This window comes from Podarcis pityusensis (genome assembly GCF_964106645.2).
Source record: "Podarcis pityusensis genome assembly, chromosome: 5".
In the NCBI taxonomy this organism is placed as follows: domain Eukaryota; kingdom Metazoa; phylum Chordata; class Lepidosauria; order Squamata; family Lacertidae; genus Podarcis; species Podarcis pityusensis.
The window spans coordinates 74,378,651-74,405,741 of NC_138032.1; the positions used below are offsets into that span (position 1 = coordinate 74,378,651).

General features: G+C 40.8%; 1 protein-coding gene across 1 annotated transcript; it reads left to right on the forward strand.

Annotated features, from left to right (window-relative positions):
* The first annotated feature begins 342 nt into the window (after nt 1–342).
* Nucleotides 343–25,976, forward strand: TMEM26 (transmembrane protein 26). Its single transcript, XM_081005056.1, has 6 exons — nt 343–700; nt 7,041–7,119; nt 14,479–14,571; nt 20,903–21,123; nt 23,541–23,617; nt 24,434–25,976. Exons 1-6 carry the CDS (start codon nt 510–512, stop codon nt 24,850–24,852), a joined length of 1,080 nt encoding a protein of 359 aa, XP_080861182.1. The 5' UTR covers nt 343–509; the 3' UTR covers nt 24,853–25,976.
* Nucleotides 25,977–27,091: the final 1,115 nt, after the last annotated feature.

Genomic DNA, 27,091 nt, shown 5'->3' on the forward strand with positions numbered 1-27,091 from the left:
GCTCTATTAAGATCCATTAAGAGGACCAGTCTTTTAAAATAAGACCTCCTGGGTAACGGATAGGCAATTTTTCTTGCTGCTTCTCTCTGTTGAACTCAAGAGCAATTGGCAAAATGTGGTGCTGATATAAAGGCAGCAGAAAAGTTAGCCCATTTATAAATAAAAAAATGCACATTTGTGGCCAGGTTCCTGGTGAAGTTAGCCAGCCACAGTTCCTGAGAAGTCTGTCTCTCCGGGTCCTGCATTGACACTGCAAATCTTGCCGTCTGGTTTTGATTCCCTCCCCCCTTCTCTCAGAGAGTTTTCAGGAAGTCTGGGGGAGGGACAAGGCTGTTTCTTTTTGTTATAATGGGCCCCTTTGTGGAGATGGAACAAGAGGAAAGTTCTGCCCGTCACATAGAGCATCCAGCGTGACTCTCCCCCTTTTGCTACTCCCAGGCACCAAGGTCCCTTTTGGTGCTGGAGGAGAGGAGGAGGAGGCAGGGAAAGAGAGGGAAGCTCAACTCAGGATGGAACTGCTGGTGCTGCTCAATGCCCTGGCGACTCGGCTGCTTTTTGCCTTGCACTCCCTGCTTGGAGTCTGGAGAGTGACCAAAGTTATGGAGGAGCCCAAATACTGGCTGCTGGCATTGCTCAATCTCCCGCTCTGCATAGAAACAATGCTCACACTCAAGTTTAAGCAAGGCAGAGGCTACAAATGGTAAGCAATTCTCTCCTGGTCTCTCTCTGCCTGCCCGCCTGTTTCTTTACATCTGCTTCCTATCTGCATCTTTGAACCGGGCTCTTATTAGAGCTTACAGCCTTTGTCTTTTGCAACGGTTTATCGTCCCCTCCCCCAAACTCCATCCCCAGCCCTCCAGCTTGTCCCATTCTAGTTCAGTAGAGTTTCCTTCCTTCCTTCCTTCTTTCCTCTCTCTCTCTCTCTCTCTCTCTCTCTCTCTCTCTCTCTTCTTTTGAACAAGGTTTTTCTGAATCAAACTTTCTCCTGGAAATGCAACGGAAATGCTGCGGCACTTTCTGACTCAGGTTCAGAAGCACTTGCTTGTCTTTATTGCTGGTTGGGAAGGCTAAGCAACTAAGGGGACACTGCAGCTATTTGCATTTCGCCACAGAGAGCAAGAAGGGTGGCAGATCAGGATGACACAAAGCGTGAGGCAGAGGAGAAGCACCAATGCCTGTGCTGCAGGGAGGTGGGTGGGGAGGGGGGCTTGCAAAGAAGCAACAAGTCCAGCAAAAAAAAAAATTGTGTGCAGACAGAAGGCTTGAGTTCATTTGAGCAATGGCTTATCAGGTGGCAAGTTTATATGGGGGTCAAAGTTTTAGCAACACAGTGGATTGGGAGAATCCGGTATAAATCAGACTGTGGCTAAAATGATCCTCTCCTCCTACTATGACATATGACTGGTATTGATCCACGGTTCCCATAGGAGTTGATTTTTTCATGTATTATAAGACACTGTGCCCCGTTGCAACAAAGGCAAGTGAGAGCCAACAGGGAAATGTAGAGTCAGCAAAATCAAGAAACGTACGGATTGCCTCCCCAGTGTTCTGTGCAACTCCAGACTTTTTCAACCAAGACACTTCCCTTGCTTTGGAAATTGTGAAGTGATTAATTGAAGAGTCACCTTAGTGTACACTTTTGCTTGGAGCACTGTGGAGGATCCAGTGCAATTGCACCGAGCATCCTCTGTTCATTTCACAACTCAGAAAATGCAAGGAAGGCGGTCTTTCCAGAGAAGCAATGATTTGGCAATGCCGCGTAGTCTAGAGAAACGGTTACATGCATTACGACATGTATGGAATGCAACTTCCAGCAGCAGATCCTTTCAGGCAGTTTAACAAACGATGGCATGGTTAAAAGAGAAAAAGGCAGTAAGATTTGTTAACAAATCTTGGCTCAGCCAAACCACACACCTAAAGCTAGCTTGTGCCAAACTGCTAACAGTGTAGCAGCCTACCTTTGTGACGGCTGGTTCTTCTTTCTCACCATGGTGAAAGGTATGGCATCTTTGTCCTCCTCTGACTTCACTGGATTTCATCTAGCAGGTCATAAGCCACAACAAGCTCCAATCTGACCTAAGGGGGAATCACACAATCACCAGTTGCTTCGTTTAAGGAAATACACATATAAATAAGCAAAAGATGGAGAGGGGCCCATTTCACACAAGCTTCCCTATCTCTTGATTTCTCAACAACTAACTATGTGAACTGGCTCATCTAAACATCTCCATGATTTATTGAGGCAAGCCAACATGAGAATACTACCTTTGGGTAGGGTTGCAAGAGAAATCTGGTTCACATTTAGAGCCAAATCTATCGAATTTCTACTTTCTGAAAGAAGATGAGAACTGAAACATAGCCATCCTTAAAAAATCACAATCATCTGTATTTTGTGATGCAGCTCTACAATGTTTCACAAAATGTGCCTATTCGTGGGAAATGTGCATTAAAATGAACATATTAATGAACACAATATACAAAAATTCATTGTTATTATTAGAATTCACTTGTAAAAATGTGCATGTTAGTTAAAACAGCCCACAAAATGTTTTTATTAGTAGAAATTCGCAATATAGTACTGAAGAACTTTCGTAAGGATTTCATGCAGAAATATGGAGAACTGAATTTCAGATTGGGGGGAAAAATGAGAAATGGATAGAACTACAATGGACAGATTCTTCCATCCCTACTTGAAGGTTTTCTTTTTTGACTATGTGATTCCTAGTCCAGTTTGCATTTTTACTAAGCAAAGTTTTTTGTTTTCTCATTCACGCCAAAGGGGAAAACCTAGGGCTTGTGAGCCCATTAAACTGTCCTTTTTCAAGCCACAGTGAAATGTGTACAGAAGTACTTGCCAGTGATGCATATGTCATGTCATCAGCTGATGTTTTGGCTCTCTGACTTCACTCCCCAAAAATGAAAAGAGTTTCCTATTACTTGGGTGTATCTTTGGAAACTAGCCCTGTGTTGGTTTATCAAATCTGCATGACAGACAATTGTTTGTCTGATAGAACATGCAGATCTCTCTGTCCGCTTCTGTGCACCCATGATATGGTCCTGTGATGAATTTAAGCAGAGGTGAGAAGCTGGACTGCTACTTGTGATGAGGCAGTCCCAGCTGTGAAGGCTTCACCTGGGAACTTCATAGGTCTTCTGCAGCCCCTTCGCAGGATCCAAGGAGGAAACTCCTATGGGGAAGGGGAAGTTTCTGCAGGGTTTTTATTATGTCAAGTTACCACTCCTATGAGCTGGGTATGCATATCAAAGGCACAAATCTCTTTGCTCACAAAAGAAAAAGGGAGACTTTCCAGTGCTATAATTTATGCTCATTAGTGTACAGATTTTCTGCAGTTTAATCTTGAAAATATTCAAGGGTGGCCTTGAGAATCTTGGCCTACCACCCAACTCAGAAAAATCTGGAATGGCACTACAGGACGATATCAAGGAGCTGCCTGGGCTCCTGGCAAAGGTAGGCAGGATTTGGCAAAAGAACATGACTCTCAAACAGAGAAAGAGAGCAGAGTCAGTCTTGGGGATAAGGGTATGTGAGCTTCATTACCTACGAACCCCAAAATCTGGGATCCCCTTGAAACTGGTGCCAAAGTTTTGTAATTGTTTTGTAGCAAAACCCCCGCTATTGTAGCACCCCACATGTGTTTTACCTTTACCTTTACCATACCATAGACATGCAGGCCAACTGGAGCCCATGAAACTGTCCTTTTTCAAGCCAGTTGGCCTAGGCCAGTTGGCCTGCATGTCTATGGTATGGTAAAGGTAAAGGTAAAGGTAAAGGTAAAGGTAAGGCCAACTCTGCTCTGTCACAAGAGACTAGGGCCCTGCGGGACCTGACATCTTTTCGCAGGGCCTGTAAGACAGAGCTGTTCCACCAGGCCTTTGGTCAGGGCGCAGCCTGACCCCCTCCTCTGGCAATCTGCACAGAACTTTGCTTAATGGTTGCCATCAATTTGATTTTAATTAATTTTTATAATGAAAGGTTTTTAGAATGTTGGATTATTTTGATTGTTGTTAGCCGCCCTGAGCCCAGCTTCGGCTGGGGAGGGCGGGGTATAAATAAAATTTATTATTATTTATATTAACTGGCCTAGGCCATCAAGAGGCTTGCAACCCTCACCTCTTCCCTAGTGAGCCCCACCTGGGATGTTGGTTCTTGCCTGCCTTAGCTTCCTAGAGCATACCTCCCACTGCTCCCTTTGCCTCAGAGCCCAACTTGTTCTGGCCTGAAAGCAGTGGCTGTCAGTCCCGGCAGACCACAACTACAACGTCCTGAAAAAGAAAGGTTTGAGGAAGACCCTGCTGTCTCTAAGAAACAGAGACAGAATCCAACAGTCTTTCTGAGAATGCCTATTAAAGAATCTGCCAGATAAATGAATGGGTACCATTCACTCATATGGGGGGAAAATAACATGCTGCACTTCAGGTACTATTTTGCTAGCAACAAAACCAGCCTGTTACAACCGAAAAGGATGCAGTATCCCTCTTTACTCTGGGTCTTCCCTCTGACATGTGGGCCCGCTCTTCACCTCCGCAGGCAGCATCACGACTGACCTTTCGCTAATTGCAAATAAAGGTATATGCCTTTCTTATTACTTAACGAAAAGGCTGGAGAGATGGTGATGAATTAGTTCTTAATGACAGACACTGGGAGGAAAGAATATAGTGCAGCTGGCCAAGAATGTTTTCTCAAGATGTCTTCTTTTGAAGAGATAGCTTGAGCCAAAGTCAGTTGGCTGAAGACAACTTCATTAGATCAGCATCAGTCCCTGGCCAGCTGGAAGAATTTTTCATACACTGAAATCCTAGTGGGGAAGCCGTCATCCAGTGCAGAGTGAGTTCCCCACCACAACTGCTTCTCAGCTTGGACACCTGCTTTATATTCAGCAATCAGATGGAAACAAGTTGCATGGCTTCCTTATTGAAAGGCTGGAGAGAAAATCCATTCGTAGGAACAATGATATAGTAAGTGGTCAAAAAGAAAGAAAGAAAGAACAGGAATGTTTGTTGTTTTTTTTAAATGATATTTATTGAGAATTTTAAGATTACAAAGAAAAAAGAAGGAAAAAACAAGAGAAAGAGAAAAAGAAAGAAAAAAAAGTAGATAAAAGTAACAATTAAACAATACAAATCAGTAAAAACCAAAGTCAAAAAGAAAAAACAAAACACACAATACATCAAAATCAGAAAGCAAAAATAAACAAAAAATTTAAAAACAGATCCAATATTCCCAGATCCTTAACTGTCATTACCTTATTTCATCGACCTCCTCACACCTCCCTTTTTTGTATTCTAGTTGTTAATTATCTCAGCAAATCCTTTCCATCTTTCACAATATTCTGTCATTAAATTACCTTAATCTATTTTAACCTTATCTTACCATAAAAAACCCTAAAACTTAAAACTTAAATCTTATTTATACCAAATTCTCTTAACCATAACATATTCTTACATAATTCTTTTTAACATTTCTGCTAAAGCCAAATAATTTCATTCCAACATTTTTCTAATACTCATTAATTTTACGATACTTTTCTAAATGAATTTTTAAAACTTTCTTCCAAACTTTCTTCCAATGTTACAGCAATTTGGAAGTTTAAAAAAAGAGCAGCAGCCTTGATCATGATAGCAAACATAGTACAGTGGTACCTAGATTTACAACCATAATCAATTCCAGAGGTCTGTTTGTAAACCAAAACAGGTTGTAACCCAAGGTGCGCTTTCGCCAATGGGGCCTCCGAAAAAAAAATGTGTTCGTAATAATAATAAAAAAGGGTTGTAATCCAAAAAAAATAGTTGCAAACCGGGACACACACTTCTGGGTTTGAAGTGTTTGTAATCCAAAACGTATGCAAACCAAGACGTATGCAAACTAAGGTACCACTGTATTTTATTATTTAAGCTACCCATATAGTGCTGAATTACTGTAGTTTCTAAGCAGCGGTAGAGAAGTAGCATAAAGAACTTACAGTGTTGGCAGTTCCGTTTGATTGGGACTTTTCCTTTGTGTATGCTAACTTGAAGATATTTTGCACATACTGATTCAAGACTATTTATTATGCTTCCAAAATTTGGCTGAAAAGGTTTAGCAAGGGCTGGGGTGGTGACAGAGGGCATTGACAATGGACAATGGAGGTAGTATACCACAGAGGGTGGGTCAGGCTGACTTGTGGGAGCAAGGGCTAGTTCATTCATTCATAAACTGTTTTCTAAAAGACTGCGTACATCCAAACATTCAAATTGCATGGCTTCCCCAGAGAATCTTGGGAACTGTAGTTTACTCATCACAATTTCCAGCACCCTTAACAAACTATAGTTCCCATGTGTCCGGGGGGGGGGGGGGGAGAGTGCTTGAAATGTACAGTCAGTACATAGCCTAAGGCCAGGGCAGCTCATATAGTAAATGTAAATCGAACTTGGAAAAGCATTGGGTAAACCATCAGTGCTAAAGATTACATCAGAGCAGTTAAACCCAAAATAAAACCACATCCCAAGAAAAGATTGAACCAGAAGCGCATACCAGAATTATTGTCACAGGTTTCCTGTCATATTTCTGTGTGTCAGATGATCAGTGTGGGTTGCTCTGTGGCAATACCAGTGATCTCTTTCCAATGAAAAAGAAACTCAAGTAGGTTCTGTATTCCTGGAACTCCTCTCTGCTCAGAAAAGTGGATGGTAAGCAGAGCAATAATGTGTTGTTGTTGTTGTTGTTGTTGTTTTATGAGCCTCAGAATTGTTGCTGTTGTTGTTGTTGTCTGAAGATGCAGCCGCCACTTCAAAACGTAGGGGAGCATTCAGCATACAACCCCCCCTGAAAATCAGAGTTTCAACAAATATTTTTTTTGGAGGGGGAATAATACCATAGAGTATTGTTCAAAACAGGACGCAATCCCCATTTCTTTTTCTTCCACATGGCGTCACATAATATTTATCCAACCCATCTCTTCATTGTTTTGACAGAAGAAAATGATAGATTGTGCAATTCTGGCTAAGCTTGGTAAATCCAGTTTCTTTTTATTCCTTCCCAGGTTTTCCCCAGCAATATTCATCTACCTGATTAGCATAGTGCCTTCACTGTGGCTTCTGGAGCTTCATTTTGGGAGTCAGGTATTGTTCTTTCCTACAGCATATGATGGCAATGGGTGGGTGTACAGGCTGGGGTGGTGAGCCAAGCTGCTTCAGGCAGCTAAATTTGGGCACCATTAAAGGGTGTGATTTGGATTTTCTACCTGAGGTATTGAAACGTCAGTCCCCAACACAGAACACTTGTATTTATATATTTATATACCCAACAAATAGCTGCGCTCGGCAAGAGAGGGCGTCATGCAGATACCATCTTACCAGGAAGTCCATTCTGTATGATTTTGGGATCAGGCCTTTACTGTGGTGGCCCCTGTTGTTTCAAATTGCCTCCCATCACACATCAGACTCAGGCCATCTCTGTTGTCCTTTTTGGCATCTCTTGAAGACTTTCCTCATTCAACAAGCCTTTTAGGAAGCAATTAATAAGTGAAGCGAATAAATATTGATACACCTTTAAGAAACCCCATAATAAATCATGCAAATAATTAAGCTTGGATTCAGTAATACAGCCAAATAAGACTCAACGATCCTGTATGCCAGTGATGGGGATCCCATAATCCAGAAGTCAGAGTCTGCATCTGCAGGGCAACAGGTTCCCCACTTACCTGGAAGTAAGTCCCATTGATCTGCATAGGGATTACTTTGACTGAGCAGACATCCACAGGATTGCACTGTAAGTGATGCAAATTAAGAGAAATTGTGCAAATTGGCTCGTGTTGCATTTCTTACACAGGCAACAAAAGCCAGCTTTTATTAGTTTTATTACAGAATCTGGATTACAAATTTTTTCATTTTCCATCTATTATAAGCAATCATAGTTATAAGATGGAGCTATACGTGTAGCAAAGGGGAAATGGGAAATATTTCTAATAGCTTGCTCGTGTTGTAGGCAGCGCATGAGAAGAAACAACTTCAGTCCCTGGTTGCAGGAGTTAACCTCCTGCTGCATGTGGAATTAATTAAGAGGGTTACCAACCCAGAAAGACATCTGTGCATAAGTGTTATGATGTCACTGAAATCACAGTCCGTCTCTTGGTAGTATGTTAGACATCGCTGAGAGATTTTCATGCACTATCACTACTTAGAATCCCATTAAACATTGCAATTTGTGCTCCATTTACATTTCTCCTTTTCTTGCTTTATTACACATGACCGACTACGATTATATTAATGTCATTTTCCTTGCTCATTGCCACGGCTCATTTACACTTGACATTCAGCACTTCAGTAAATCGCAGTATACACAGTTGCGTGGCATTATATCAATGATCGGACCAGTACATCAAGGTCACACAAACAGGAAAATTCAAGCACAACCCAACAACTGTGGATTCAGAAATAAGCGCCACCATGTTGAATGAGGCTTATTCCTAGGCAAGTGTGCACAGAATTGCAGTCTAACAGAACAAACTTATGTACACTTACTGGGGAGCAAGCTCTACAGAACTCAGTGGGACTTATGTCCAGGTTGTGTACACACAATGCCTTTAAAACACATTTCAAGCCCATGGCTTCTTCCAAAGAATCCCTACAACAGTAGTTTACTCTTTGCAAAGCTACAATTCCCAGCAGTCTAAACAAACTACAGATCCCAGGATTCTTTGGAGAAAGTCACACGCTTTAAATGTATGTTGTGTACACAGCCATACTTCTGTATAAATATCCATCGGGTTATGCTGTAAGTCATGCATGAATGAATGATATATTATAAAGCACTATTTTAACATATACAGTGGTACCTCAGGTTACATATGCTTCAGGTTACATACACTTCAGGTTACAGACTCCACTAACCCAGAAAAAGTGCTTCAGGTTAAGAACTTTGCTTCAGGATGAGAACAGAAATCGTGCTCCGGTGGCGCGGCAGCAGCAGGAGGCCCCATTAGCTAAAGTGGTGCTTCAGGTTAAGAACAGTTTCAGGTTAAGTACGGACCTCCATAACGAATTAAGTACTTAACCCGAGGTACCACTGTATTATATATTACAATTTGTCCAGAGACCCGAAGAACATATGTAGAGAGTTGTTCAACTCTGTCCACAGGAGATCTACAGCAGAGGCAGATTTAGGGAAGTGTGGCCTAGGGGGTGCTGCAGGGCGTTGCAACTATGACGTAATAAATTGAGCAGAAAGGAAGGCAAGAGGTAGGAGAGGGAGCCACCGACTTTTGGCCTTGCACAGGGAGCTACTGAAATTTGAAATACCGAAGTTGGCCCCTGTCTACAGTCATATCACAGGCATGGTTCCTTTGAAACCTGTGCCGATGCATTCAACAGCATTTAATTCCAAATAGGTGTGCTTAGAATCGCAGACCTAGCTATATAATATATTTCTTTATGGAATGTTTTCAAGTTCAGCTGGTCTTCTCTTTTGTAAATTGTTCAGGAACCTAACATGATTAAGAAACTTGAGGAATTAAGAAATATGTTAATTCAGCAAACCTGAAGTGCATGCATCAACTGACTTCTACGAATATGTGATGTAATGAATAGATGCCTATAGGTTGAACAGAAGAAAACAGCCAGATATCGAAGGCATCTGAGCAAGCATCTTGTGGTCCAAGGGTGGGGACAGGCCAGATGTGCCTGCAGCTAGATTTCATCCAGCCCTTTGGGTGACCTCCATTGATCAGCTGTTCAGTGGGGAGCGCCAAGATCCAGCGATCTACTCTTTAGGTGCATAGTTAATTTACCCAAGCCTGTTCTGAATGAAATTCTGAATTATTGTCCAGTATCTCTTATACTTAATTTTAATTTCCTGTACACCCCTCTGATATGTTATAATGTTATAAAGCCATAGGATGCTGCAGATTTTTTAAAAAGTTTTTTACAAACTTGTTTTTTTCTGGAGAAAATGGAAGGTGAAACTTGAGTGGAGGTACTAAGAATTAAACTTATGTCTCTATTTCCATGGGAAATAGCTTTGTTTGTGTGATTTTGTATGGGTATGTGATTGTGTATGAGTCTGTGTGCATGTTAAGGATGTATGATTGTGTATGGGTCTGCTGACCCCTGAAAGTTGCCCCACCATGACAATGCAGTTGTTGACCTGAAAAGAGTTACCCACCACTGTTCTAGACATTAGTGCCCAGCCTTCACATTTGTGTAACCTCCAAGATCCCACTGATCAAAATCAGGATGTTTGTTTTTTGATCTTGAGGTCTCATGGGATCTAACTGACTTGTGCAAGAGCACAAGACCAAAAGAAGAGCATCTTCTGGTCAATTGTCACGAGCCAGCTGTCTCATGCCAGAGCACCGGACTACAATATGGGACATTCCAGGATCCAATCAGAAGCTGGGATGGCTTCTTTAATTCCAGGATGTGATGCTCAATTTAGGACAGTTGAGGGGTATGCTACTGGGCTGCTTTTAGTACATATGGGTCACCAGTTATCAAAGTCAATAGAGCAAGCATCTTCTAAGACATCAGCATCTATTGAGTAACATCTTTTGAAATCAAGGCAAAAATACAGTATTGTAATAGCACACAATATTGAATGATTGTTATTCTTGGACACTTTTCATGCTACTTTCCCCTACAAAGCCTTCTGGAAATGTATGCAGTAAAGGGGCCAAAATTGGCCAGAAAATGCTATACCTGTTGAAAAGGAAAAACCAGATTCTGTACAACACATATTAGTGGAAGCTTATATATATATATCCAGATTCTGAAAGTCTCCAGTGATGCCAGATGTTAGAAATAGGCTAAACAGAGTGTTGGGTATGGCAGTTATAGAAAAAATTACAGCTTATTGAATTCAGAAAAGCTGGAAGAATTGCTGAATCTTTCCCAAGTAAAATGGTCTTCATTTGTTTTAGATAAGCGCTTGGTTTTTCATGCATTACTGCAGATGAGGGGGGAGTTTGGTTTATTCTAAAAATTGTGGTATGGGATATTTCCATTGCACATGCAAAGTCCATTTATTGTACATTTAAAAATTCATCTGTCATATTATTAATAATAAAAAAGAAAAGGCCACGTTTTTATAACCTCATAAATGAATCAAGTCGACTGCATAACTGAGAGAGAGCAAGAGAGGTGAATAATAAGCATCTCATTTCAATAAAATAAAGCAGCTACTTTAAGCTCTCTTCAAGTATGGAAGGCTCTCCCATGTTGAAGTTGGAGTGGGTCTGTGCTGGCGAGGCTGCAGGTTTGAGCCCCATGCCACACACAACTATTCTTGTACATAGAGGTTTCTCTTCAGATGTTCCCGCTCAGCACAGGAACTTCCTGGGGCAGGCTAGCTCAGCAGCACAACCTCACTCCTTCTATCTATGAGAATTCTCCCCCCTGAGTAACATCTGAAGAGGGCCAAACAGTTCAGTTTTCTCTTTGTTAACGGTAGCCAGGTTTGCACACCACACTAACCCAAACCATGGTTTAACATCAACATGCGAGTGTGCAGACTCCCAGAGATGAATCTGCAACCTCTTTGGTCCTTTTTTTGCTGCCATGTTGCGCTGAGCAAAGCCACGGTTTTGCTGGCTATCCAAATGGGACTTGTGGTTAAGATCTCTCCTCAGCAGCAGTTGGCAGAGCTGAGCAGTTAGTAAGGCAAGAGCTTAACCATAACTTCAGATGACACAGTGAGGCAAACATTGGCTTAGCTCAGTGCGGCACAGCAGTTGAAAGGCCAGAGAGGAGCAAAGTGGTTGCAAACGTTTCCCAGAGCCCACATGCTTACACATTCTCTATAAGCTGAGATTCACTTAGGGTGATGTGCAAACCAGGCCATTATGTACACAGCTGCGATATATATATATATATATATATATATATATATATATATATTCTCACATTGTAAAACATGTTCCAAGAGGTAACTAGCAATTATAGGACTGCTTTGTTTCTGGTAAAGCAATTGCAGTCTTGACTTCATTCCAAGTGTTTCGTTGCATAGCTATGGGAGAACTGCATGGCATTAAATGTGTGTGTATGTGTGCAAGTAGGATGCAGGTTTTTTAAACAGTCAGATTGCATCAATAGGTTTTTAAGAATGCAAATCCGCACCAATGGGGAATTTTCTTCCAAGGCGAACACTAGCTTTAGAGGAGGAATTTTCCTCACAACTGTAACAGGAGATGAATTGGTTAATTTCTTTCTTCTTGTTTGTTCTGATACTGTTACTTGTTAGTTTTTTCCTTTTTAAAATTTACTTTAAATGCAAAGACACATTTAATGCCATAACTAGTTTGAGGTCCACAATGACTACAACTTATATGTGGCTAAACAAAAGGCAGTTCTAGAGAACCGGGGACTCCTTCCAGCAACACAATTGACACTCGTCTCTGGAGTTTACAAGCAAAGCAAATATAAAACATGTATTGTAATTCCCTCTTGACAAGAGAATGTGCACTGAAATTGCAGCTTACCTTTGACCCTGTCGTAGCAGAAAATCTCAGTCTGCTGGCAGCAGTTCTAAATATATAAGGAAATAAAGGGGAGATTAAATTAAATGTTGCTTTGTTAAAAACCTAACCATGGCACATTTTTGAGGATACAGGGAGAGACAGACCTTCATGCCTCAAAATGCCTGTTTTGACTTGAAAACGAAGTCTGAGTGCAGAGAGAGAGAGAGAGAGAGAGAGAGATCAAATAATCTTCTTCCTGAAACAAGATCAAAATGTCTACATGGTCAGGTGTACTTTCACAAACCTGTTGGAAGTTGATCAGCAGATGCAGGTCTCAAAGTATTTGAGAATCACAGAATTACATTCATTCAGAGATAGATAGATAGATAGATAGATAGATAGATAGATAGAGGCAGGCAGGCAGGCAGGCAGAGAGACAGAGAGACAGACAGGCAGGTGGGAGAGTACATTTGCTCAACCCAAGGTGGTATAGCAGGTGTCATGCCTGCCCAATCCTAGTCCCTGGCTCCCCTTAAAGCCTTGGCTGTTATCATGGGTGCCAATTTGAATAAAATATTGTGGGGGGTGGGGGAGGTAAGCCCTGCCCCGCATAATCAATCACAAGACATGGCACATGCACACCATTTGAATGGCAATGTCCATCAACTTTGGGGGAGGGACCCCTCAAATATTTTATGGGGGTGGGGCTGAGGGGACCTCAGCCCCTAGGAGTTGGCTCCTATGTTTGAGAGGATTCACAGTCTTTTAATATACAAAATATGGGGCCCCCAGTGCCTTAACTTCACTCATCCGTTGAGTTCAGTTTACAATCTAATCTGTGTTTAGTAAAGTGGTGTGAGGTACACCTGTGAGCAGCTGAATGAAATTTCAGGTTTCCAGCTGAAAACCAATGGATACTTTGGTAAAATAAAACAACTCAGTATGCAGCATTCAGAGGGTTCATAATGCTGTGCATATATTACATCATTAATCTTTACAACCACCTTGTAAATTTGATCAGTATTTATTATCCCGTTATTGCAGATGAGGAGTAGAGACTGAGGCTTGCTTAAGGTTAACCTAATGAATCTATGGCAGAACGGAGATCTGAACCGGAAACTTCTTGGTCACAACTTAACAGCCCAAAGTTCTGCACGTTTAATCAGAAGCAAAGGCCTCCAATACTCAATGGGCCTCACTTCTAGAAAAGTGTGCATAGGATTGCAGCCTAAGTCTCTCAGCTTTTGACATCTGCCTTACTTCCTAAGCATACTGCATGCAAATGTGAAAGGGTGTGAGAGATAAGAGACATACATCTGCTCTTCCTTGGAAGAAATGTGAGAGGAACAAAATATTCTGTTGCTTGCAACTCAGTCAAAAATTCCAGAATGAGCTTCTTATTGGCCTGAAATGAGAGATTGTTAGGAAGATAGGTTATAATAATAATAATTTATTATTTCTACCCTGCCCATCTGGCCCGGTTTCTCCAGCCACTCTTTAAAAAACCTCATCCAGTTTTCCACTTTAGATGTTTTTAATGGTCTCCTCCAGTTAAATAATGAACAAGTCAATGAGAGTCAAATTCAGTTTTCAACCACACATCCTTTTTTGGTACAGAAGGATTGCTGCCCTACATTCAAATGATTTTCACTGTTTACCTCCGTTGCCTTCCCTCACAATCTTTATGCAATAAAAATATTGTTTGTCAGTTGCTGTTCTGAAGATATTCACAGAGGCCCTTCTTACATCATGTGTGTGCCAAATGAGCTCCTTCCTGGCTGCAATCTGAGAAACCTGGAGGGAGGAAGAGCCTATGCTGTTTCTCCTCCTACCCCAGTGTGGATCATTTCGAAACTGGGACAATGCTGGCATTTGGACTCTTTCCACATGTTCTGGGGTTTCTCATGTTACCTGAACAGTATAGGAGGGTCCACACATTACAGCAGTGTTAAGCAATATGGGTTATTTTAATTAATGTCTTTACAGAATTAGAGACTGATTTATCCCCTGAATTGAATTTTTATTGCAGGCTTGCCATAATGAATCGGATATGCGGCCATTCACTCCAAAATATGAACCCGCTTATCAAAGCAAGGCCATAGATGGTCCCATAATAGGAACGGTAAGCAGGGTCTCGTGAAACGACAGCATCTACTTAATTCTTGAAATGTTGGTGTCTGAACTAACTTGAATTCTACTACTGCAAATTGTGTTTTATTATCAGTTGTGAGGTCTTCTAAGACACCTACTTTTAAAAGAGTATCCTTAATTTGTGCAATGACGCTGTGGCAGATAATGTCACACAAATGCAATATCTCAAGGGTTTAGCATTACAAGAATGAGCCAAACCTCCCCTTGAAGTCACATGCTCATCCTCTGGTACGGCCCTAAAGAGACCACGCTTCCACTTCTTTTTAGATTAATCACAGTTTATAGTGATTCAACTGTGGTTAATCTTAACTCCGGTTAGTGAAAACAAGCCAGCTTCATAAACAATGGTTTGAAGTATGCTTGTTTCCACTAATTATTGTTATATTACTGTTGTTGTTGTTAATAATAATAATAATAATAATAATAATAATAATAATAATATACTGCCCTATATGCAGGTCTCAGGGCAATACACAGGATAAAATCAGAATATAAAACCACAAAATGCATAATCAAGATAAAAACAAAAACAACCCAATAACCCCCCCCAACACATTTTAAAAGGGCACAGGAATCTAATCAACGAAAGACCTGGTTAAAGAGGAACGTTTTTGCCTGGTGCCTAAAGTTTTATAATGAACCTCCCTAGGGAGAGCATTCCAGTTTGTCGATGTATGGGTGAGATGGCAAACTGTGCCACATCAAAAACAGATGAAAACCTCTAAACTCATATTGGTGACTGTACTGGAAAAGGAGGGAAGGGAAGAAACAAGCAAGCTCGGGGATTCCAGGCTCATTCACATAACACTAAACTATGGTTTAGTGCAAACACAGGAAATGTCCACCCAATGGCCCAAGTGTCCTAAACTGGCCTGTGAAGCTTCCCTCCCCCCACAAGCACCCTTCTGTAAAACCACAGCTGCAAAGCTCCTGATTTTGCCTTTGAAAGTGAGGCTTGTATTCAACACCTTTTAAATCTTGCACCAAATGCAAGCTTCTTTGGGACTGATTCCATTTGGGTGCTTCCAAACTGAGCTCCTGAGTCGAGCTGATCCCTACTGAAAGTGGAGCTTGAATTCAACATTAGATTTAATTTCAAGTGCAACATTGCTGGGATTGGCTCCACTCACTCAGGAGCTCCCAACCCTCATTTAGTTTTAAACTCCAAACCAGTCCAATATATCCTGGGGAAAAGAGTAAGCACAACAATCAAGTAATATCTGTTTCTAAATTCACATGTATCAACTGCTAGCCTCTCCCACCTGGGAACTGGTGATTAAGGGTGGTATTCAAGCAAAAGGAGAAATGAATGGACCTAACTTTGTCTTGCTTGTTAATTTCAGTGGGTCTACTCTGAGTAAAACGTTGCTGAATGCCATGCTAAATCTTTGTTGTTTTGGTCTGTTCCTTCTGCAATAGTTACAGAACAAGAATTTTGCCATCTATGCCATTATAATACCAAATGCCTGCACAGTTTGTTATGCTCATGGCATTTGGTGCGTTGGGTGGAAATGGTCTAGACCAGGCATGGCCAAACTTGGCCGTCCAGATGTTTTGGGACTACAATTCCCATCATCCCTGACCACTGGGTCCTGTTAGCTAGGGGAAAAACTATGGAACCAAACAACGAGTTTCTCTGCTTGATATCAAATGCTCTAAAAATGCAATACCTATGGTATTTATTTGACACCAGTCAAATTGGCCAAAATGTATAGAAAAGACTCAAAAATCTGTTGGAAATGTCTAGAACTGGCATAGGCAAACTCTGGCTCTCCAGATGTTTGGGACTACAATTCCCATCATTCCTGACCACTGGTCCTGTTAGCTAGGGATGATGGGAGTTGTAGTCCCAAAACATCTGGAGGGCCAAGTTTGGCCATGCCTGGTCTAGGGTTTCCCCCCTTCAACATTTGTGGCAATAACAATACAGCTTCCTCTCATTATTAATCCATTTCTAGGTTTAGCAAATTACTTCCTTGGCATTATCAAGGCACTATCTATAATATGTATTATAAAATGGAATAAAGTGTGTATCAAAGTTGGCTAGGCTGGGTCTTATATCTGTCTTTATATCCCTCTTTAGCCAAGATTATTGTAATTAGACATGCTGCTGGCTTATTTGCAACCCCCCTTCCCCCAGCATAAAGAAGTAAATTCTTTACTTTGTGGTGAGATGAAAGCAATCAAATATCTCTTTCCATTCAAGCCATATTACAGAATGAGTAATGCCGAAAGCATTTGGTCCAGAAAACTGGGTCATTTCAAGGATTGTGAACCACAAACCTCTGGCACCAAGTCAAGAAGTGCTGCCAGGATGCATATCCCTTTATAGCCCTCAAATGTCCACAAATGCAGTGAATGAGCCAAAAGCGGCTAGGAGCAGATTCTGCCCCTGCACACTAAAAAGCATGTTTCCTATGTGTATCTTCCTATCTGGGAGCGGCCACTGAACTGGAAGCGGCTGCCGAGAACACATAACACCGGTCTTGAAAGACCTACATTGGCTCCCAGTACGTTTCCAAGCACAATTCAAAGTGTTGGTGCTGACCTTTAAAGCCCTAAACGGCCTCGGCCCAGTATACCTGAAGGAGCTTCTCCACCTCCATCGTTCTGCCCGGACACTGAGGTCCAGCGCCGAGGGCCTTCTGGCGGTTCCCTCGCTGCGAGAAGCCAAGTTACAGAGAACCAGGTAGAGGGCCTTCTCGGTAGTGTCACCCGCCCTGTGGAACGCCCTCCCACCAGATGTCAAAGAGAAAAACAACTACCAAACTTTTAGAAGACATCTGAAGGCAGCCCTGTTTAGGGACGCTTTTAATGTTTATTTTTATTTTTATTTTTTAAATAATTTTTATTAAAGTTTTAAACAACAAAAAAAACAACACACACAAAAAGCAATACAAAACTCAACAATAAAAAACAAAAAACGTAACAATTAAAAAACAAACTCTCTTTTCCATTCCCATTTTTAGATTACTTATTTTCTGGACTTCCTCATACCTCCCTCTTTTGTATTCCCATCCAAATTATTTGTCCAGCAGTTTCTTTTCCACTTTTTTAATCCCAATCTTTAGTTTAATAAAACATTAAAATATATAACTTCAACTTCTTTAAACCTAATCCTTGATCTTAATATCATATAACGTTAAAATTTTTCCCTTTTAATATCAAATTTCCATTTCTTTAAACATCTTTAATCTTGATCTTTAATCTTAGTCTATCATTAACTTTAACCTATGTAGCTGGAAGCCACTTATTTTCAGTCCAACATCACTCTAACATTCCTTAATTTTGCAGTGTTTCTGAAGATAGTCTTTGAATTTCTTCCAGTCTTCCGCCATCGACTCTTCTCCCTGGTCACGGATTCTACCAGTCATTTCCGCCAATTCCATATAGTCCATAAGTTTCATCTGCCATTCCTCCAGCGTGGGAAGTTCTTGTGTCTTCCAATACTTTGCGATAAGTATTCTTGCTGCTGTTGTTGCATACATAAAGAAAGTTCTATCCTTTTTTACCACCATTTGGCCGACTATGCCCAGGAGGAAGGCCTCTGGTTTCTTAGGGAAGGTATACTTAAATACCTTTTTTAATTCATTATATATCATTTCCCAGAAAGCCTTAATCTTTGGGCACGTCCACCAAAGGTGAAAGAATGTACCTTCGGTTTCTTTACACTTCCAACATTTGTTATCGGGCAAATGGTAGATTTTTGCAAGCTTGACTGGGGTTATGTACCACCTGTATATCATTTTCATAATATTCTCTCTTAAGGCATTACATGCCGTGAATTTCATACCTGTGGTCCACAACTGTTCCCAGTCAGCAAACATAATATTGTGTCCAATATCTTGTGCCCATTTAATCATAGCCGATTTTACCGTTTCATCCTGAGTATTCCATTTCAGCAGCAAGTTATACATTCTTGACAAATTCTTAGTTTTGGGTTCTAACAGTTCTGTTTCTAATTTTGATCTTTCCATCTGGAAGCCAATTTTCCTGTCCAATTTAAATACCTCCATTATCTGGTAATAATGAAGCCAGTCTCGCACTTTGTTTTTTAACTTTTCAAAACTCTGCAATTTCAGTCTATCTCCGTCTTGTTCCAAAATTTCCCAATATTTCGGCCATTTGACCTCCATATTGACCTTTTTCAAGGCTTTCGCTTCCATTGGTGACAGCCACCTTGGGGTTTTGTTTTCTAACAGATCCTTATATCTTAACCAAACATTAAATAGCGCTTTCCTGACAATGTGGTTTCTAAACGCTTTATGTGCTTTGACCTTATCATACCATAAATATGCATGCCATCCAAATACATTATTGAAACCTTCCAAGTCCAAAATGTCAGTGTTTTCAAGAAGTAGCCATTCTTTCAACCAGCAAAAAGCTGCTGATTCATAGTAAAGTTTCAGGTCTGGCAGGGCAAATCCACCTCTTTCCTTTGCATCCGTTAAAATTTTAAATTTTATTCTGGGCTTCTTCCCTGCCAGACAAATTTAGAAATATCTTTCTGCCACCTCTTGAAACAATCCATTTTGTCCACAATCTGCAAAGTTTGGAACAAAAACAACATTCTAGGCAATACATTCATTTTTATCGCAGCAATACGGCCCAGCAGTGAAAGCTTCAAATTTGACCAAGTTTCTAAATCTTTTTTCACTTCAGACCAACATTTTTCATAATTATCTTTAAATAAGTTCCCATTTTTTGCTGTCATGTTAATCCCCAAGTATTTAACTTTCTTAACCACTGTTAAACCTGTCTCATTCTGAAACCTCTCTCTTTCAATCGGTGTTAAATTTTTCTCTAAAACCTTGGTTTTTAACTTATTCAATTTAAATCCTGCCACTTGACCAAATTCTTGAATCAGTTCTAAAACCCTTTTAGTACTAGATTCTGGCTCCTGTAACGTCAATACTAAGTCATCTGCAAATGCTCTCAATTTGTACTGTTTGGCTCCGACCTGTATACCTTTAACCAACCGGTCCCTTCTAATCATGTTCAGCAGAACCTCCAGGACCGATATAAAAAGCAATGTTTAACAGATCATTGTATTTTAATATTTTCTTGGAAGCCGCCCAGAGTGGCTGGGAAAACCCAGCCAGATGGGTGGGGTATGTATGTATGTATGTATGTATGTATAAATAAATAAATAAATAAATAAATATTATTTAGGCAGACCTCCACACGATCAGGAACCCTGAAAAAGCAGGATTAGGAATATAGGAAGCTGCTTTATACTAAGGCAGGTCACTGGTCCATGGGAAGATAGGAGCTGTAGTCCTAAAATTTCTGGAGGGCTATAGGTACCCCAACTCTTAGTGGTGGAGCAAATGTCAAGTTCTTTTCCTGGGATTTCAGCATCACTGAGAAAGACCCCAACCTGAGACCTTAAGCAGCCATTCTTGGTCAGAGCAGATGATACTGAGGTAGCTGGGCCTATGGACTCAGTACAAGGCACCTTCGTGCACTGTCAGACTTCATGCAACTGTCAAAAGCCAGTCCATCTTACATTCAGATTGTCATGAGGCCAGGGGGACATGAACTGATCTCATCTTCCACACCTACCATGCACTGAACAGTCATGTGAATTGGCCTCTAGTGGCAGAACACCACCCGGCTTCCTTTGGATAGCTTTTGCTGAATGTTCAGATGATTCCAAAATACTGGGTTTTTTAGAAGTGCTGAAAACCGTCTATCCTGCTTCAGGTATAGGGATGAGGAAGAAATCTGATCCAGTTCACATTTAAAGGCAAACCTACCTAATTAGCACAATATTGGAAATAAAACACAGCTGTCCTTCAAAATTTGCACTTCATCGAATTTTGCAATGTAGTTCCTGAGCCAGGTAATTTGTACATACTCCCCAAGGAACCCAGGGTGGCAAAAAGACCCACAAAACAGAAATATTCTAAATGAGTTAAAACTTTCTAAAAGCAATTAAGGTTGAAAACATTCTTAAAGCAGTTACAACTAAAAACCTTGTTCCATCCAGTGATATCAGGGTTAGTTGTGCATCTAAATGCATCTAGTAAGAAAAATAACATATTAAAGGCATCATTATTGGGGAAAATTTCTTTACAAAAATGTATATTCTAAGCAAAATTGCATACAAAAATATGTATTCACACCAAAATACTGGTATTTGGGGGGAGGATTTAAAATGTGGAAATGTGGAGAATTGTAATTAAGATTGGACTAATGAGAGACAGGAATTGACCAAATCACGCATCCCTACTCCTGTATCTGTTCATATTTCCCACAGTTCCTATGTTGATTCTTGTTTTTATGGCTCTTTGCAACAGGCCATAGAATTTGTCAACACAATCTCCGCTGTGTGTGAGTCAGTTTGGATGCTAGGTCTCCACCAGACCTTTCTACTGCTGCTTATCATTGGGAGATGGCTTCTTCCCATTGGGGGTGAAATCACCCGGGACCAGTTGTCGCAGCTCCTTCTTATGTTTGTGGGTACTGCAGCAGACATACTTGAATTCACAAGTGAGACCATGGAAATTGAGAACGTGAGGTAGGTAATTTGCTAGGACACCAATTATTTTGGAGGCCTTGGTCGTGTCAGTCCCTGAAGAACTTCACCTGAAAAGTCTGGATGTTCTTCAGATAAATAGGAAGATGCAATTTTTGTCCAAGTAGGATTGTGAATTTAAGAACTGCAGTGTTCTGTATCACTTTGCAAATGAAAGGCATCCAGCTAAATAACAATAAAAGAAAGTTAGGCATTCCTGAGTTCTACTGAACAGCAATGCTACAAAAGCTAATCTCAACTGACTTCTTCCTTTGCTTTCAATGGGATTTAGCTGTAGCTAATTTATTGCGGTATGAGATTTCAGAGGCAATACCTACATTACTGGGACGCGGTTGGCGCTGTGGGTTAAACCACAAAGCCTAGGACTTGCTGATCAGAAGGTCGGCGGTTCGAATCCCCGCGACGGGGTGAGCTCCCATTGCTCGGTCCCTGCTCCTGCCAACCTAGCAGTTCAAAAGCATGTCAAAGTGCAAGTAGATAAATAGGTACTGCTCCAGCGGGAAGGTAAACGGCGTTTCCGTGCGCTGCTCTGGTTCGCCAGAAGCGGCTTTGTCATGCTGGCCACATGACCCGGAAGCTGTACGCCGGCTCCCTCGGCCAGTAAAGCGAGATGAGCGCCGCAACCCCAGAGTCGGCCACGACTGGACCTAATTGTCAGGGGTCCCTTTACCTCTTTACCTACATTACTAGGTGCATGGAGTGATAACACAGATAGTGTATTTCTCTATCTCTCTGCCCATTTACCTATGTTAGACTAATGCAACATCTGCATTACATAGAGATTCAGTCATTAGCTTCTGATCAGTACCTGCAGACAGCAGAAGTGGGAATGGGGGAATACTGTAGCACACAACAATGACATCTGCAAAGGGTAATGGAACAAACTTGTTTCCTGTTGATTAAATATGAAAGGCTCTTAGACACGGTGTTTTTCTGCCTTTTTCAGCAGTACTGCTTCTAAGCAAAATGTCTCATTCCAGAATTGCTGAATTACAATGGTTTACAGCATTCCGGATTCAGCAAATATCTGAAATTATGCAAATGAAAACATTCACATGTGAATGCTGTCAATCCCAGAGAAATGTTACAAAGATAAGGAATCTCAGGGGTGCACCCGTCATAGACAGTGAATGTTGATAGCCACCTATTGTCAGCACTCACTCACGGATTTCCCAAAGCAGGGATCAATTTTTAGGCATACACAAAACATATTTGGGTTTGGCAATATTTGCATGCAGTAATTCTCCTGATTTTGAACATTCACTGTAACATGCATAATAGTACTTCCAAGCAGTAATCAGCTGCTACATCATTGCCTAATGCGCAGGCTGGCTCAAGGACACATTCAAGACAAGGAGAGTTTGGGGCACTAGTTAAAAACATTATTTCACAGTTGGGTATTTGATACTATGTATTTGAAACTGCTGCTAGTATCTAAGATAGCTACAGAACTAATTTAATTGCTGTTATATCATAGTTTCATTTGTTCTTTGATTGTTGTCTCTATTGTCCTTTTGGTTTTGCACTTTATTGCATTTTTGTTGCTTGATAAAAGGGGAGGGGTGCAAATATTTTAATAAATTGCAACAGACACTACATGTGCCTCTAGGACTGAGATGCCCCAGTGTAAGGGAAAATGCAAAGCAGAGCAGCTCCCAAGAGCTTGCTGATAGCTCAATCCTATGCAAGTTATTCAGAAGCAATCCCCGTTTAATTCAATGAAACTTACTTCTGAGCAGACATGCATAGGAGTCTGCTATAAGAGACCATTAGGGGAATTATACCTTTGTTCAGGAATCCCAGGCCCTGACCTATATAGAACATGCTTTGTCCCCTGCACATACCACTGACTGCCTTATCACCACCTCACAGGTTCCCCATATCTAATTAGTTTCTGAGCTATATTTTCACTTTGCACTAGGCAGGAGGATACAGGCCAGAAGCTGGATGCTGCCCATGGGATATTATTTGGTCATTCCTCATCTTGAGGTTCTCAGCATAAGTGTCTGGGAGACATTACTGTAACCATGCTAGAATGCCATAAAATTCACGAAATTTTGGGCTGCAGTTTTGCTAATGGGTCCTGCCAACACACACGGAAGCTTGGATTTATTTATTTTTTTTAAAAAAACCTTAATTGGATGTCTTGCTTTCAGGCTGGATTGTTTTAGAGTATGTTTTGGTTAATAACTGGGAAAATTAGTCTTTGGTCTTGTAAAATATCCTTAACATTATTCCTATACCTGGAATGGATTCCATGAATTTTCTCACTAATGAGGGGTCCTAAGAAGTTCCCAGCCCCATGAGCCGGACTTGGTTGCATTTTAATATGATGGCATTCCATATGCTTTGGAGGGATTGCTTTTTAAATGTATGTCATTCATTTCTGTTCATTTTAGGACCAACCGCGCTGTCGTGTATGCAATCCTAGCCGTATGGACTTGGAGCATGCTGCAGTTCCCCCTGGATCTTGCGGGTGAGGGACAGTAACAAATTCCAAGGATTTAACTCAAGAGTTTAAGGAGGGAGTTATCCTACATGACACCAAATAAAGAAAAAACCCTCTCCATTGAAACCCTGATTAGCAAGGACTAACTTCCCCCACCAGAAGCTTATGCCACTCTGACTTCCTTAAAAGTCACATAAGCCAATGGGAACAACTGCCTTCTTGTCTCGTGACAAGCTCTGGGTTGCTGACATCTGTCGAAAGCCCTTTACAAGAAGCAATCACTTAGCCGAGATGGCAAAGTTCACATGTGGCACTAAAGTGGATTTCTGCAGATCCCAGAAGTACACTGGCATTTACATGTGAAATGTAACATGGGAGTGAAAGCATACCAGCAGTTCTACACTGTAGATAGCAAATCACAGAAGTTGCCACACCTGAGATCATAAACTGCTGGCTCATGTAATCTCACTTCTGTGAATGAAAGCTTTGGATGCAGGAGAAATTCAGTTCAGTTCTCATTTAAAGGTGAACCAACCTAATTCACACTTCCAAAACAACACACTAGTTGAAACTCTGCCACCCTTAAAAATTCACACTTCTCTGAATTTTCCAATCAGTTCTCCAGTTTTGAAAAGTAATACTAATATATTAGTGAAAACAAAACACAAAAAAAATCATTTTATTAGGTAACCTAGCTTTGCAAAAATGTGTATATTAAGCAAAATTGCATACAAGTTTAGTCAGAAAATTTGCATGAAAATGCCGGTGAACGATCATGAGGACTTCATATGATGCTTCACTTGATGTTACTGTAATAATAACAATGGTCTTCCTTGTTTGTAGTGCAACATGTTGGCTGCGGTCGCCCAGGCTCCTCAAAGAGGGTCTTCAGTTTGCTTCTTTGCAGATACAGTGCAGACCTATGGAACATTGGCATCAGCTTGTTCATTCAAGATGGCCCTTTCCTCGTGGTGCGCTTGATACTGATGGGCTATTTCCAAGTCATTAACCAGATGCTGGTCTTTTTCACAGCTAAGAATATCTTAATTGTGATGCTACAACTATACCGTCTAATAGTGTTATCATTAGACTTCCACGCCTCCCTTCGGAATCGGCCAAACAGCCGGAAAGGAGGAGTTGGCTGTTGCCCATGTGAGCCCAACACTATAAGCCTTCCACCCAGCAACTGTGATACCGATGAAAGGGAGCGTCCTTCAGTTGCTCTGGAGGATTCTTCATCAGTCACCGTTGACGGCCTGTGAGCTCAGATCTCTTTTTCATGATGTTCAGTCATTTCCTCCCTTGGCTACATAGAAAGGGGACTGGCATATCAGAGGCAGTCTGATATATTTCCTGTCCGCTTCAAGATGAATATTTGATTCTAGGAAGCAAGAGGAAGTGTTGAAGCAGCAAACTTGCTTGAATGGAAATGTTGCAGTCCTACTGATTTAAGTAGGCAGGCACTAAATCCACAGTATATTTATTTAATGGGATTTAAATAGAGGTAGTTTTTCAGAACTTAAAAAAATGTGATGCGTTGGAGTACTTCGCTATTGACTCTTAAAGACACTGAGCTATCAGAATATTTGCCTATAGTATGGTAGAGAAACTATTTACCTCTCTGGGGAATCACTTCAACTGTGACAACGGCATGCAAGTGTTTATGAATGAAATAACACATCCCTTCCACTCATCTGATGTAAGAACATTATACAGTCAATGAATGCAAGAACTGTTTTAGTATTATGCCTCTCTTGACTAGATCGATAATAATGGTGGTGTTTACCCCATGTAGGAATGTGAAAAGAGCATGCAGTTCTTTCTTTCAGATACAGCCAAGCAAGACATTTCCCCCAAAATCTTGCTCAGCATTTCATCAACATTATGCCTGGTTTAACCCCACAGCAAATTCACTTCCTTGAAGGATTTTATAGCAGTTGTTTTATACAAAGGTACCGGTATTTGTCCTTTTCACAATATCAGGTCATTTTAGGAGACCACCAATCTGTGATAGCTTTTACCTTCTCAATGTGGTTCCAACTGCTGGGGAATCAATAAGAGTCAATTATTTTTTATGGACAGTCTGCATGAAAACTGATGATAGAAATGCCAGATGTTAAAGTTATCTAGTGCATATCTGGTTCTCTGTGAGCATTGTGTGAATTTCCCTCAGGATCTGGTCAACAAATGCAATTGTGAAAAGTTGTTTTCACATATCCTCAGACTTTGAAAAGAAATGCTGAATTAGCAAATGGATTATATGAATGAAGTGGGGTGGAATATTCAGTACTGTAATCACTGTTGTAAAGGTTGCATGCTTACATATTTTTATTTTTTGACAAATGTTTGCAAAGAAAAAAATAAATAAATGTCCAGATAACACAGACATTTCCCCCTGCTCAAGGTACTCCCAAATCCACATTTGTCTAGATATTGTGAAGTGGGGGAGGGGGGCTTGCAAAGGGTCATCAGCTGATAGAAGAGAGTGGTGTTTCGCTTCACCCATGCTGGATTATTGTTTTTTGCAAAGCCCCTTCCACAGCTGAGTTTGCTTCTGGTTTGGTGCCACAGGTTCCCCATCTCTGCTATACAGGATGGTTGTAAAAAATGAAATTTTGTGCTGAGTCATGTTAGGCTTATTTCAGTGAGATTCTGGAATTGCTTCCTTCCAGTCAGCCGCCTCAGAGGGAAGGTAGCTCTGTGGTGTATCTGGAATTATTAACAACAGCAATTTTGAGGGTTGCATTTCCTCCAGTCACTGGATAATGCTATCCCACTTGGCTTGAATTGACTTCTTTACCTAGTACATGACCTAAAATTATATCTCCAGCTTTGCTCATATAAAAATGGCAGTGTTTGTCATTACTTCTGCTCTTTACCTAACAAGGAACCTGTGTTTTTCACTTAAGGAAAGGCTGGAGACAGAGTAACTGCTGGATTTTTACATTTACAAAAATGGGGGGGGGGGGTCAGCCACTGAGTGCTTCTTGGAGCCTAAAAGTAAATCCTGTGTGGTTTAAAAGCAGACCAGCTTCCATGTTAAGTTAGAAAAATAAAGAACAACACTATTGCAAAGGTTTGCTGAGATGATTGTTTAAAACACTTTGAACATTCAAATAGAAAAGGTGTATTAAAACACGTTTATCGTGATTTTCACCATGTTGGTATCAGTGGCTTACAACAATAAAGTAGACAATATGCAAAATTTAAAACATAAATTAAACCCCCATAATTTAAAACCTCAAGACTTTTTAACTTTTTTTAAAAAAAGTGAAACATCTGAGAAGCATTTGGAGTGCAATGGCCTCCTGAAATAAATAAGTTTTGACCAGGTGTTTGAAACTCTGTGGGGACTTAAGTATATACAATGCAGGTATGCTGCTAAGATTCCTACATGCACAGGAAAAAACCATGCTGCTATTTCTTCCCAGTCATGAAGGCAATGGTCATGAGATGGTTAATGCTTGGGCATTCTCATTTTCAATATACTTTGGAGCCAAG

Excerpts from the sequence above, each read along its gene's own strand:
- TMEM26 (XM_081005056.1), top strand. The coding sequence starts at position 510 with ATGGAACTGCTGGTGCTGCTCAATGCCCTGGCGACTCGGCTGCTTTTT. Across the intron at positions 7,120-14,478 it reads AGCTTCATTTTGGGAGTCAG|GCTTGCCATAATGAATCGGA; the intron begins GTATTGTTCTTT and ends TTTTTATTGCAG. Across the intron at positions 14,572-20,902 it reads ATGGTCCCATAATAGGAACG|GCCATAGAATTTGTCAACAC; the intron begins GTAAGCAGGGTC and ends TCTTTGCAACAG.